General features: G+C 39.6%; 1 protein-coding gene across 1 annotated transcript in view; it reads left to right on the top strand.

Moving 5' to 3' along the window:
• TSPAN8 (tetraspanin 8) overlaps positions 1 to 3,431 on the top strand; it is a 30,412-nt gene extending 26,981 nt beyond the window's left edge. Inside the window, exon 8 of the mRNA XM_002752785.7 lies at positions 3,140 to 3,431. Within this exon, the coding sequence (XP_002752831.1) occupies positions 3,140 to 3,193 (54 nt within the window). The 3' untranslated portion in view covers positions 3,194 to 3,431. The remainder of the gene's footprint in view (positions 1 to 3,139) is intronic.
• The last annotated feature ends 11,472 nt before the right edge of the window (positions 3,432 to 14,903 follow it).

Genomic DNA, 14,903 nt, shown 5'->3' with positions numbered 1-14,903 from the left:
CCAGTGGATTAATATCACTCACCATCCTATTCCAAGGCATTAGCAATAGTTTTAATAATATGAGGTATCTCCCGGGTTAATGCCTGTGAGAGCTGGTTAGCTCAGCTGAGTGACTTGTGCTTCACCCTCATGGAACCCTGCACAAGATACTCCTTGGGCTTTCTGGTAGCTTTCTTCCTCTTACTCATGCCACATCACTGCTAGAAAGAAATTTTAACTGGGAATGAAGCAATTTAGTGTTCTAAGTGGTTCTTTAGAGTGCTGGTGGAATTTCCCAGGCAACTATTAGAGAAAGGTTAGGGACTATTTACAGCAACTTGAACTGTGGAGTATTACTTTCATATAGTCCAGATGAATAGGTCTAAATATGAAGCATTCTTTGTTGGTAGGTTATGGCCATCTTTCTTTAGATCTGATATACATTGAAAGTTAAATGGCGCTATGGATTAGGTCTATTTCTCTTGATTCTGCATTTTGTAAGATGTCTTTTGTTTCTCTGCTTTGTATTCTGGGTTTATACTAATTTATAAATAGGACTAATGGCCATGAAAATGAGTAATAAATCATGTATATATATGTATTTACACACACACACACATGCATACATGTAATACATAAAGCACATCTTTATAAAGTTTAAGTGAGATATTTAATATAAGAGTTATATTTCATGTTAGACCCAAGTTCTGACAATTGACTATCTCTAGCTCAAATCACAGATGCTCCTCAATTAGCAAAACCAGAAAAAGTAAGGACATACTTGATTGAGGAGACTAAAGAAATCTTTTGTGTCAGAGTCAAAGGCATTTTCAAGAATTGAAATACATCTAGTGGAAAATAAGATTATAGAAAGATTAATGCATTTTAGTATTTTATGAAATTGGTATATTCCATGTATTAATTACATGTTTAAATATTTTATTGGCTCTTCTAAAGACATATTCAGAGAAATTGCTTAATAAAAACATTCTATACAGTAATTTGTAGGTATGGAGTTTTTGTGGTGCTATCATAAAATATAACTGGCTTTTTAATTAGACCAGTCAAATTTGATGTGATTTCTAGACCATATGCAGATACGGTAAATAGTTGGTTCAAATAACTGTTTGAACTTTTAAAAATTGTCACACAGTTCCTCAATCTAAAACCTTCCTCCCTCTAAGGTTTGAAGGGAAACAAATCATTTTATATTCCATCTTTTTTATTCAAAAAGGAGATTCAAAAAGTCTTCTGATACCCAGTCTATAAATTATGTATCCAAAAAATGCACTTTATAGTCCATCTCACAATCATTAGTAGAAGTTGCCTACTGCCCTATGACTTAGGCCTCTTTTCTCTGTTTCCAAAGTTCAAATTAAAAAAAACACAGAGATACAGAGATAGAAAATCTCTTCTAAAAAATACTTTTGAGGAAACAGAAGCAAATATCTTCCTGCAGAAAATAGGTTCAGATCATCTCCACGGAAAAGTGTCATATGAAAAAAGATTCTCCCACATTTAGACCTTCAGCATTAGTATGTTTAGGCATAGGTTTTAGTGAGGTGGGCCAATATTTGTTTCAAGGGTCTATTAAGACTCTATACCTAAGGGATTCTTGTCACATTGGATGCTAAAAATTATGCAAAATACCTTATTCTGCAAGGAAAATTTATCTATAGACATTTTTGCAATTCTCATTATTCTAGCTTAAAACAAGACTATTACATCTCTCCTTATTTGACTGTAGCAACTTACAAGCACAAAAAATGATCAGCACTTTCCTCGCTTTAATTTAAAAAAAAAAAGGCTATACACTGAGAGTCATCACTTTGTAGGATAACAGTTATCCTGACAAGAGGTCCTAGAAATAAACCAGTTAAAACAAAAATGATAATTTTATAATTTTTTTAGACTGCTGCATACCTCTTAGCAAATTTATTATGAGTCTTGGCATACATTATAAAATGACAAATCTCTTTTAATTATGTGCTATTTTTCTGAAAAATGATAAATGTTCTTTTCACAGACAATGAAATGCAAGAAAGTGATATTAACTGTCTAGTCTGCTGATAAATGGTGGGCTTCTATTTCAAGGATGTAGCAGTGAAAGTTGTCTTATTTCATTATTTTTCCCATTAAAAAAAGTTCTTTCTTGATACTTGTCCCACAGACTTAAGGCTCAGGATCAAGGCAAAAAGACTAAATTTCGGTCTTGAATTGTAGAACATTTTGAATGGAAATTATTGCTTTTGCAGAGAATCATTGTCAACCTTTTTAAGAAGAAAGAAGTATTGGTTAGCTGTTCTCATTTGAATTATATTTCCAGGAAAGTGTTAGTAAGCACAAAGTCTAAACACAGTAGAAGCATTTGAGTTGACTCAGCATAAATGGCACTTTGCCCCCTCCATCCTCCCTTCAAAGGGGGCTGGTGAGGGAGGAAAGTTTCTATTGGTAATGCACACAGGTCCTATCTGTCATTTCTACGTCAAAGACATAGCGTGCGAGTCACCAACTGTACAGCCAATTAGAGCAAATTTTGAGGTCTCTCATTCTTGGGAGAGCTACTTAATGAGGTGGAAATTATGCCCCAGATTTTCAGCTGTGCTTTTTCACTTCAAAGGAAATTCCTGATTTAAGCTATTCCCCGTAGTTTAGAAGCTTTTTGAAAAAAAGTTACTTCATTTTTTTATTCCTCTTGGAAATGCCTAAAACTACAGCAAGAGAAATTCTAGACTCCTTGATTTTTATGTAGTTGATTTAAAACAGATGATCACAACCTTTTTATGGAAGCAGTACATATATTTAGCCCCCAGGGATCTGAGATCCCCGGTGCTCTTAGGAGACACTCTGCAGAAGAATATGTGTGTTCCCGAAAAGGGAGTGGGTCCTCTGGTGTCAGCTGCTATTGTGCAGTTCTATATGGCCAGTTAACTAGAGGCCAGCTAAAAAATGGTGATTAAAACACACAAAAAAACTCGGAGAGCTTTTGCAATGCTCTTTTGTCCCATGGAACCTCTAATTTCCCAAGAAAGATGACTTAGATAAGATTGGAACTGTCAGTATACAGAATCTTTTCAAATATAATGTTCTCTGTGTTTATTTATAATTTGTCCAGTGTTCCCCTTAAATTCCATGTTAATCCTGTTATTTTATTCTCTAGATACTTGGTTTGGTGTTTTCTATGGTCCTGTATTGCCAGATTGGGAGCAAATGAATCTGTGGAAGTGTCAAGCTATCGTCAGTCAAACCCCTTTAACATTTTGTTTTGGCTTTGTAACTTTAAATATATAAGTGCTATGTACATCAGGATCAGCTGTATTTTTAAAATGTCTCAGCAAGCTAGACCACGATATCTTCTAGACATATTGAACATATTTACAGTTTGAGGGACATGAGGGAAATGACATGAATGTGTATTTTTACTCAAAATAAAAGTAACTGTTTACATTGGTGCTTTTCTGTGTCTGATCATTGTGTTCAGGTGGTACTGTGCTTAAAATGTTCTTCTGGAGCCACCCAGTGGAATAATCATCTCTAAGTTGACAGGGCCATAGATAGTTAAGACAGTGGATCTGGGGTTTTTCAGAAACAACACTCTTTTGTGTGAAGTATCAATCATTGGTGATACCATTGAATCAAGTCTGATGATAAAATAATTGACAATGATCCAGGTAAAAGTGTCACCATCTTGTTTCTATTTATGTCAGAACTACTAATAGTATCTCTTTTGCTGTGTATCTGTTGTGGGAACAAATAGGTCTGAGCCTATAACATTCTTTTGCATATCATTTGGAAGATATATGTACTCATTTCTGGCTGTATATGCAGGAGTGGAACTGCTTTGTATGTATATGTTTAGCTTTAATAGATTGGTGTCAAGAAATTTTATAAAGGGCTTGTCCTAATTTATGCTCATACTAGAAAAGTATAATAGACTCAGTCTCATCTTCTGAGAAGGAGAAACATTAAGGTAGGCAGCTCTTGTCAAGTAGATTAGAGTGGCTGCCAAGGAGCCAGGCATGATGGCTTGTGCCTATAATCCCAGCCCTTTGAGAGGCCAAGGCCAGTGGATCATGAAGTCAGGAGATCAAGACCATCCTGGCTAACATGACGAAACCCCATCTCTTCTGAAAATACAAAAATCATCTTGTTGTGATGGTGCATGCCTGTAATCCCAGCTACTTGGGAGGCTAAGGTACAGGAATTGCTTGAACCCAGGGGGCAGAAGTTGTAGTGAGCCAAGATCACACTGCTGCACTCCAGTCTAGTGAGAGAGTGAGACTCCGTCTCAAAAAAAAAAAAAAAAAAAAAAAGAGAATGGCTGCCAGGCAGTAGGAAACTTGGGAGACCTTTGGGTTGGGTTAGGCACCCTTAGTCTGTGCTTCCCTGTTAATGATAAAAACAGCTCTCCTTCTTTGAATACATGTCATCTTCCAGGAACAATACCCAAACCTTTGCTTTTATTATCTCATTTCTAATCACTATATCCTTATTGAGGTGGGTACTCTTATCATTCCCATTTCACAGGTGAGAACATTGAGGCTCAAAAGAGATGGATAACCTGCTTAGAGTCAATTAGTAATTGGCAGAGCCAGGAATCAGACCCTGTCAAATGTGTCCCAAACCCTCACTGTTAATCATGTTAGCTTTCTCATAATAAATCTATCAATAAACTTGGCATATTTTATTATAATTACCTTTTCATGTGTTTGCCTCTGTTAGCATCGTCGAACTCTTTGAAGGCATTGATTGTTTTTTATTTGTCTTTATATCTCCAGTATCTATTGCTGTGCTTGGCATATAATAGGCATAAATTGTAGTTAAAAATGCAGAGCTTATAGCTTGCAGTGAATGCCAAGAACAAAGTATTCAGACAGATCCAGCTGAGCAGGGCTATGGAGTAGCTCTTCTGAGAGAGTCTGTCCCAGCATCCATCCACCAAATATTTATTGAAAGGGATTGTATTAACTACAAACATCCACTATGGTCATTTGAGGTGGGTTACTGAGGCACCTGTGACCTTGTACACACTCAAACTGCATCCTCAGGAGGCTGTTTTCAGCGTTCCTTATCACACCAACCACTCCACTCCCTGTCCTGTTTTCAAGGTCAAGAAGTTTCATTCCCATGCACAAATAACATACACAGTGCCTCAGTAATTTTCCATACCCCAACCTCAAATGTCATGTACATAAGCTTAAATATGTTGTTCTGCACCCCCTACATCTCCGCCTTCTTTAATTCTTAAAGCATGCTGGTCAACCAATGCAAAGTTAGCTTCTTCCCTGGTTGTAGATGCGTCGTTGGGTGGCAGTACAGAACCATCTGCAAATGCCTAACAAACAGATACAAGAAATAATAAGTATAGCGGCCATCACCCAAATGCATATGTTTAACCCAGATAACCAAGTATTGGGGTTTAACCATTGAAAGCCTTCATTGTAATTTGTGAAGGGTGCTTGTTTGTAATTGCTGTGACCATTCTTCAAGTTGTTTCTTTTTTTATAATCATGACAAACTGAATGCAAACTATACACCCATCAACAGAATAATGGAAACACTTTGTGATATATTCATACACAATGAAATATCCCATAGCAATGAAAATAAACTACAGCTACATGCAACACATAGATGGATCTCACACACAAGATGTTGAGCAAAAGAAGCCAGAGTGCACACTTCATTATTCCACTTAGAGAAGGTTCACGAGCAGGCAAAATGAGTCTGAAGAAGTCAGAAGACTGGTTACCTTTAGGGACGTATTGGCAGAGAGGGGCAGTATACTGGCAAATGTTTACCAACCAGTTCTCCAAAAAAGAAAAAGCCCTGAATCCTGAATTTACAGCATTCATCAGTTTCTAATAGCATAAATACTCCCAGCATGGTAGATTTCAAGCTACCAATGTGATGTTACTGAACACGAAGCTGGGAAGCGACGTATATGTGTGCAATGTGCTCAGCAAGTTGGTGTGAGCCAAATACAGCACACAACTGAGGGGCGGCATGAAGGAGAATTCTGGTGTGCTGGAAATGTTCTTTATTTTTTCTTCTTTTTTGGAGATGGGGGTCTTGCTTTGTTGTTCAGGCTGGTCTCGAACTTCTGGGGTCAAAAGACCCTTCTGCTCAGCTTCCCAAGTAGCTGAGCTTACAGGCATGAATCACTGTGCCCAACTCTGATCTTAGTGCTTACATAGATGTACACATATTCCCAGAGCTATATATTAGGAATTATTGACTATATTGTCTGTATATTATACTTCTATAATATTGCTTACTGGTAGGAAAAGAGTAGCAGGATCATTCCTGACAACTGGATGCAATGCCGGTGTCCCTTTATGATAACAGAAGCTATTAAATCTGTGGTCTTTTGTATATGTTTAGAGAGATTATGAGATAGGTAAATAGCACATAAGATACAGAAATGGCAAAAGATAAAGCTTACCTGTTAAACTAACGCATGGAAGGGATAAATATTTTAAGTGATTTTTACCATATGTTTTGGCCTTTGAAAGTTTTAAAAATGTGACAGCAAGTCACCAGGATAATAAACCTGCATTGAGTTAGCTTAAATGTGTTTAAAAGAAAAAGAAAACAAAAAAACTTTTAAAAATGTCTTCAGGTGTTGGCCATTTTCTTCCATTAGCCTTTAACTGGATTGTCTTAGAAGTGAGCTTGCCAAAGCAGGGCTGTAGCTGGGTTCTTCCTATATGCTCTGGGCTCCTTAGACAGCCTCTCTTTCTAACAGCTTGCCACCTGTTGCTACTCTTGCCCTGAGGGGAAGGAAGGAAGACTACACGTGGCAGTAAGAGGCTAGAGAATGACCAGGTGGGAAAGTGCGTGTTTAAGCACAGAGGCAGGAGGCAAGAGGGTAACAGGCTGGAAGAAAACCTCTCCCCTCATCCTCCAGGCCACCTACGCTTGGAGCCAGCCCTGTTAGGTAAGGTACTGAAAATATACTGAGCTTTTTATTATTTTTACTATCCTCAATCAGAGAGGCCCAGGGGAGAAGCATATATGCAGCACAGAGTCTGCTTTGAAGTTTCCTAGCCTCAGTGTTTTTAAACATTTTATAAAAAAGAGAAACAAACATTCCTTATTGCTGCGTCTATCTCCTGAAGATGACAGCAGCTGGCAGGGCTCCTCCACCTCAGCCCAGTATTTGTCATTTGGCTACCGGAGAGCACCCCTTATTAGCGGGCTCCTCCCCCAGTGCTCTGTACTCTAGGCTGCTCCACACTCCTCTGCCTACCTTAGACTAATAAGGTTGGGTGCACAGGGACTGTGTCTTAGCCCTTTCCCTAAGGAAGACAAGGAATTACTTGTCAGCTGAGACATGCAACAATGGCAAGGAAGAGCAGAAGTAGGAAAAGCAGCAGCACAGCAAGCAACAGGCCACTTTCTGAGCACAGTTACTAAGGCACATGACCATGGTGAGAAGGATCCTTAGACCCAGCTGGAACTGCCTGCAGCCACCCAGGGACTCGGTCTGTGCCTCTTGGTTTCTCCTCCATCACCACAAACCCAGATAGGGGCAACTGCCCAGACTGCCAGTGACCAAATGGGCACTCCATGACATTTTAGCAACTCTCCTGCTCCAGTCCTCTGTGGGCAGCAAGAAAGCCAGAGCTTTCTAGGCTAAAACCAGGAGGCAGGATGCAACTTTCCCTTATGGCCCAGGGAAACAGAAAAATAGACAAGGCCAGAAAGGCTGATGCTGGAAGTAGGAAATGAGAACTTGCATGTTAGGAAAGCAATCATAATCAGCCACTTGCCTTCCCTCCTGGAGGTGCTCCTCCAGCTGGGAAGTTTGTCAAGGAGATGTGGCCACCTGATCATATAGATGTTCACCGACTAGGGCGTTTTATCCAAGAATCATCTCTTGGGCAGCCTCTAATATCCTCAAAGGGAATGGAAGACACTGTTGCCTGAGCAGGGCCAATGAATGCAGATCCCTTTAAGGGTGGATGAAAAGAGGGCAATAGCTTTTCTACAGGGAGAGCAAAAGGCTCCAGTCCGTCCTTATCCTCACTAGAAAAAATATTTTCCTTATTCCCCATAGAAGCAAATGAAGCAGGGAGAGAAGTCTCTCTCTCTTGTTCTGGTTTCTGCTTTTCCTTCTCCTTTAAATCTCCTGAATTCCCTTCAGGTGGAGAAGATGGGCAGTTTGACTCACCACAATCTGGCAGATAAAGAGGATACAACGCACAGTGTGCCAGCGCCCAGGTAGTCAAAATAGTAACATTAGTAAAATGGCCTTTCTTATATCCTCTTTTCAGACAGCAATCTACCTGCTCCCATAACTCTAAATCTAAGGTTCTTTGATCAGGAAACCAAGGGCATTCCTGCCGGATTAAAAACATAAGCTTGTATAGGGCTCCAGGCTCTACAGTGCACTGGATAGACTTAAGTAGCTGTTGCACTGTTTTAAAAAATACTTTCTGCTCTTCGATGATTTTTTGACCCATGGCAACCTAACCCCTGATATTTTATGCATGCATCCTATCCTTCTGGTGGGAGTCAGGACTGTCCCTTACCGGGATTCCACGAAAACTGATGAGCTCTTCGCCTTCATCCATAAATTCAAGGCGATCACACCAGGGGCACCAGTTACAGAGCTTATAGCTTGCAGTGAACACCAAGAATGAAGTAGTCAGACAATTCCAGCTGAGCAGGGATAGGGAGTAGGTCTTCTGAGAGAGTCCACCCCAGCATCCGTCTGCCAAGTATTTATTGAAAGGGATTGTATTAACTACAAACATCCACTGGATGTTCATTTGAGGTGGGTTACTGAGGCACCTGTGACCTTGTATGCACTCAAAGTGCACTCTCAGGACACTGATTTCAGCGTTCTTTATCACACCACCCACTCCACTCCCTGTCCTGTTTTCAGGGTCAAGGAGTTTCATTCCCATGCACAAATAACATACACACAGTGCCTCAGTAATTTTCCATACCCCAACCCAGATGCCATGTACATAAGTTTGAATTTGTTGTCTTGCACCCCCCTACAAAAAATAAAAGACTGAGCACTTACTACATTCTAAGCACTTTACGTAAAGTAACTTACTTAATTCAGAACAACCCTCTTCGTCTGATACTATTACTAGACCAATCTACAGATAACGAAAGCAGGGCCTAAAAAGATTAACTTTTCTTAGGTTATGCAGCTAGTAAGTGGACTAGTTATGATTCAGTCTAAGTGACTTAAAATCTGTGCTCCTTATGTCATACCATTTTGTCATTGTTACAGTGTTATTGGGATAGATAAGAAAATGAATATTAACATGTCTTTTGCATAATGTCCGGTACATTACAGGCTCTATAAATATTATATGGTAGCAATGATATAAAGAACTTGTATCAGTCAGGGTTGACAGAAAAATGAAAACCTCCAGCTATTTCAAACAAAGAAAAAATTATACAGGGATCTCCTGTATTAGCTTGGGCTCCCATAACAAAATACAGCTGACTGAGTAGCTTAAACAACAGCATTTTTTTTTCTCTCAGATTTCTGGAGTTTGCAAAGTCAAGGATCAAGGTGCCATCCTATCATTTCCTGGTAAGGGCTCTCTTCCTGGCTTGCAGTTGAACAACATCTTACTGTGTCTTTACAAGGTAAGAAGAGAGAGAGAGAGAGAGTGCACTCTGTTGTGTCTTCTTATAAAGACAATAATCCTATCAGTTCATGATTCCACCCTTATAAACTTATTTAACATTAATTACTTTATTACTCCAAATACAGCCACAATGGTGGCTTCAACATACAAATTTTAGTGGGGGAAAATTAAATCCATAGTCACTGCTTTCAGAGGGGATGGAATGTAATAAGCCAATTGGGAGGCAAGGTAAAGTAGAGATTAGCAACGGTAGGAGTTGCTACTACCCTTAGGACTGGGGGGACAGAGATAATGTTACCAGATCCCAGGATCCAGGGCCACCTTGTGGAAGATGCTCCATGACTTGGATTCCAGAGAAAGACTAACAGGAACAGGAGCCATGGAGACTTAGCACTCATTCTCAGAAGAAGAGAGACAAGTGCCCTGGCTTCTCTCCTGCCCACTGCAGTCTTCTGTCAGATTTCCATTGGCTGAACCCTCCTAGAAGCCACAAAGCAAGAGGGCCTAGAAAATTTGGTTTCCTCTGATCCTAAGCAGAGCTGGGAATGGCAAGGACTGGGCTGAGAGCAGAGAGAAAGGACTGTTAGACTAAGTTTAGCCCAAAGATGCCTCCTTAGATAGTCTAAGTTTTACCTAAAGGTTTCTCTGTGAACATTGAACTGTAACCTAACTGGGTGTGTAAACTGAGTGTAACCTACTCTTGTGCCAATCACTCAGTTTTAGCCAATCAAAGGCAGCCAATTATTCAAACTCGGTTCAAATAAGGCCAACAGAGAACTGTAAGCAATCCAGCTGTTTCTGTAACTTACTTCTGTTTTCTGTACATTGCTTCCCTTTGTGTACATAAATCTTCCACCACCTGACTGTGCTGGAGCCTCTCTGACTCCAGTGAATTATTCTTTCCTCAGTTAAACTCTGTTAAATTTAATTTGTCAGTGATTTTTCTTTTACCAAGACTGTCATAGCAAATGGAGAGCCAGAAAGCAGGCACACAGATCCTGAACTTTTTGAGAAAAGGATATGAAAATTGCAGATAGTGTAGCTGAGATTTAGAATTATATGAGAAGTTTTTGGGATGCTTCCTATTTGAGCTCAAGTTCACAGCATTTTAGGGACCTACAGGACTTAGAGCAGTTGTTTCTTTACTGGAGGGGGGCATTTTGCCCATCGGGATATTTGTCAATGTTTGGCGACATTTTGATTGCTACAATGGGTAGCAGGGGGATGTTACTAGTAGCTAGTAGGCAGAAGCCAGGAATGCTGCTAAACCTTCTACAATGCACAGGTACATGCCCACAACAAGGAATTATTTAGTCTAAAATGTCAATACTGCTGAGATGGAGAGATCCTGCTTAGGGAATCACACATATGAATAAAAGAATGTCCTTGTTAGGAGACAGTAAAGTCCGTGTTAAAAGATGAATTGGATTGGAGTCAGTCCAAGATCAGGCTCTAACTGCTTGCTGCTTGTGTATCCTTTGCAAGTCACTCAGTTTCCTCATCTTCAAATGATACATTTTATCGAAAAGGCATTTAAGTTCCCTACCATTACCAGAATCTCGGCATGTACTAACTTCTTAAATGTGTGTAGTTTTCTGCTGTAGGTATTTTTAAATGTCAACATTTATTTGCTTATGATAGTTCACCTAGGCTTTAACTTAATGTTTTTGTACTGAAGGCAATTATGAGAGAAACTTTTACTCTACTGAAGGATATTAAATTCAGATTTAAGTATAGACTTATTCTTTACCTTCATGTTTCCAAGGTCAAACCACAATATTTAAAATATATTAAATTTGATTAAATTACTTAAACATAGCAAGAACAAAATATAAGTAAACTCTCATCAAATAAATAATTCAATGTAGATGGAAATGCTTTCATTTTACAGAAATATAAGGATTATCTTCATTATGCTTAAGACTGTACAATTGTACTAATTTAGATATATAAAAATGTTTATTAAAGCTTAGCAAATGCTTCTCAAATCTATCCATTGCTCTGCTTTTCTGTCACTTCCATCCTATCTCATCCCTCTGAATCCATCCTGAGGTAGGATCATTGCAATGATCTTCTCATGAGTTTTCTACATTTCTTTTTTTCTTCTTCATATCCATTTCCCATCGTGCCACAGGAGTGATCTATCTAAAGCACAGATGTTATCATGTTATATTACTCTCCCTCAAGGTTACTCCTCCAATGACTGCTAGGTCCTTCATAAGTGCCAACTTCACCTTTCCCTGTGATATGGTTTGGCTGTGTCCCCATCCAAATCTCATCTCATTCCACAATTCCTATGTGTCATGGGAGGAACACGGTGGGAAGTAATTGAATTATAGGAGTGAGAGGTGATTTAATTATGGGGTCAGTCTTTCCTGTGCTGTTTTCATGATAGTGAATGAGTCTCATGAGATCTGATGGTTTTAAAAATGGTAGTTTCCCTGCACAAGGTCTCTGTTTTTCCACCACCATCCATGTAATACATGACTTGTTCCTTCTTGCCTTCCACCATGATTGTGAGACCTCTCCAGCCATGTGTAACTGTAAGTTCATTAAACCTATTTTCCCTCCCAGTCTCAGGTATGTCTTTATCAGCAGCATGAAACTGGACCAATACAGTAAATTGATACCAGGAGAGTGGAGCATTGCATACCCAAAAACATGGAAGCAACTTAGGTACTCGGTAATAGGCAGAGGATGAAATAGTTTGGAGGGCTCAGAAGAAGACAGAAAAATGTGGGAAATTTTGAAACTTCCTAGAGATTTGTTAAATGGCTTTGACAAAAATGCTAATAGTGATTAAAATAATAAGGTCCAGGCTGAGGTGGTCTCAGATGGAGATGAGGAAATTGTTGGGAACTGGAACAAAGGTGACTCTTGTTATGTTTTAGCAAAGAGACTGGTGGCATTTTGCCCCTGCCCTAGAGATTTGTGAAACTTTGAATTTGAGAGAAATGATCTAGGGTATCTTAGGGAAGAAATTTCTGAACAGCAAAGCATCTAAGAGGTGACTTGAGTGCTGTTAAAGGCATTCAGTTTTATAACAAAAACAGAGCATAAAAGTTTGGCAAATTTGCAGCCTGACAATGTGATAGAAAATAAAATCCCATTTTCTGAGGAGAAATTTAAGCTGGCTGCATAAATTTGCATAAGTAACAAGGATCTGAATGTTAATCACCAAGACAATGGGAAAATGTCTCCAGGGCATATCAGAGGTCTTCATGGCAGCCCCTCTCATCACAGGCTCAGAGACCTAGGAAATACAAATGGTTTCCTACATCCCAGCCACTCCAGCCATCACTAAAAGGGCCCAAAATACAGCTCAGGTTGTGGCTGCAGAGAGTGCAAGCCCCAAGCCTTGAGAGCTTTCACATGGCTTTAAGCCTGTAAGTGCACAGAGGTCAAGAATTGAGGTTTGGGAGCCTCCAACTAGATTTCAGAGGATATATAGAAACACCTGGATGTCCAGGCAGAATTTTCCTGCAGGGGTGGAGCTCTCATGGAGAACCTCTGCTAGGGTAGTGAGAAAGAAACATATGACCACACAGAGTCCCTACTGGGGCACTGCCTAGCAAAGCTGTGAGGAGAGGGCCACCATCCTCCAGATCCTAGAATGGTAGATTCACTGACAGCTTGTACTATATGCCTGGAAAAGGTGCAGACACTCAACACCACCCCATTAAAGCAGCTGGGAGGGAGGCTGTACCCTGCAAAGCCACAGGGGTGGAGGTGCCCAAGACCATGGGAACCCACCTTTTGCATCAGCATGACCCACATGCAAGACATGGAGTCAAAGGAGATCATTTTGGAGCTTTAAGATTTGACTGCCCTGCATGATTTTGGACTTGCATGGGGCCTGTAGTCGTTTGTTTTGGCCAATTTCTCTCTGTTTGGAATGGTTGTATTTACCCAATTCCTGTACCCTCATTGCATCTAGAAAGTAACTAAGTTGCTTTTGATTTTGCAGGCTTGTAGGCAGAAGGCATTTGCCTTGTCTCAGATGAGATGTTGTACTGTGGACTTTTGAGATAATGCTGAAATGAGTTAAGGCTTTGGGAGACTCTTGGGAAGGCATGATTGGTTTTGAAATGTGAGGACATGAGATTTGGGAGGGGTTGGGGCAGAAAGATATAGTTTGGCTGTGTTCCCACCCAAATCTTATCCCACAATTCCCATGTGCTGTGGGAGGAAACTGGTGAGAGGTGATTGAATGATGGGGGCAGGTATTTCCTGTTCTGTTCTTATGATAGTTAATTAGTCTCACAAGATCTGATAGTTTTAAAAATGGAACTTTCCCTGCACAAGCTCTCTCTTTGCTCTGTGTAAGATGTGACTTGCTACTCCTTGCCTTCCATCTGTTTGTGAGGCCTCCTCAGCCATGTGGAACTGTAAGTCCATTAAACCTCTTTCTTTCATAAATTGCCCACTTTCAGGTATGTCTTTATCAGCAGTAGGAAAATGGACTAATATGCCCTGTTCTTCTGCAGACCCTCTTCCATATGTACCCCATGAGCCTTCAGCTTGCTGTTTTTATCCCTTCACATCTTTGCCATGGTACTCCCTATGCCCGGAACAACTTTCATATTCATGTCATTGAATTCCTTCAAGGTCTAGCTCCGGTGTCACCTACTCTATGAAGCTTTTCTGAATCCATTCAGGATGAAATTTATTTACATTTTTTCATAGCATATTATATTAAAATATCACTTATCCTAATAGATGTTGGCTAGTTTTCTGTTATCTGCATTTTATTCTAAGCTCCCTAAGTATTCCTGAGCTGCTAAATTAAATTATTATGCCAGAGCCTAGCATGGTACCTAGAATATATTAGCAGCTCAGTAAGATGTATTATCAACATCACAGTACATTTGTAGAACAGTATCCATTTTAAGTTTATAAAGATATTCCATTGAATATAAATATTTTTATTTATAATTACAATAACAATAATTAATACATGTAGCATAGTACTTATATGTCAGGTACTATTCTAAAGAATTCATGCATATTAACTCATTTCTCATAATAGTTCTCACAATAATTCTATTATTAAAGTTATGCTCATTCTACAGATAAGAAATGCAGTGAGGTTAAGTAAGTTACTCAAAATAAGTAGTGCCAGGATTCAAACTCTGCTACTGATATAGACAGGAGGCAGGAAAATACTTGGTAGAAGAAGGTAGAGTCCCTGGTGAGGGCTTCACCCTAAAGCCTGGCCCCATAGCCCTAAATGATAACTTTACATCCCTGTTGTCCCACATGAATGTTGCCTTTTGGCCCACCATGCCTCCTTTCCTGTCTCCA

Source organism: Callithrix jacchus, chromosome 9 (assembly GCF_049354715.1).
Source record: "Callithrix jacchus isolate 240 chromosome 9, calJac240_pri, whole genome shotgun sequence".
Taxonomy (NCBI): domain Eukaryota; kingdom Metazoa; phylum Chordata; class Mammalia; order Primates; family Cebidae; genus Callithrix; species Callithrix jacchus.
This window is presented reverse-complemented; position numbering and strand designations above follow the sequence as displayed.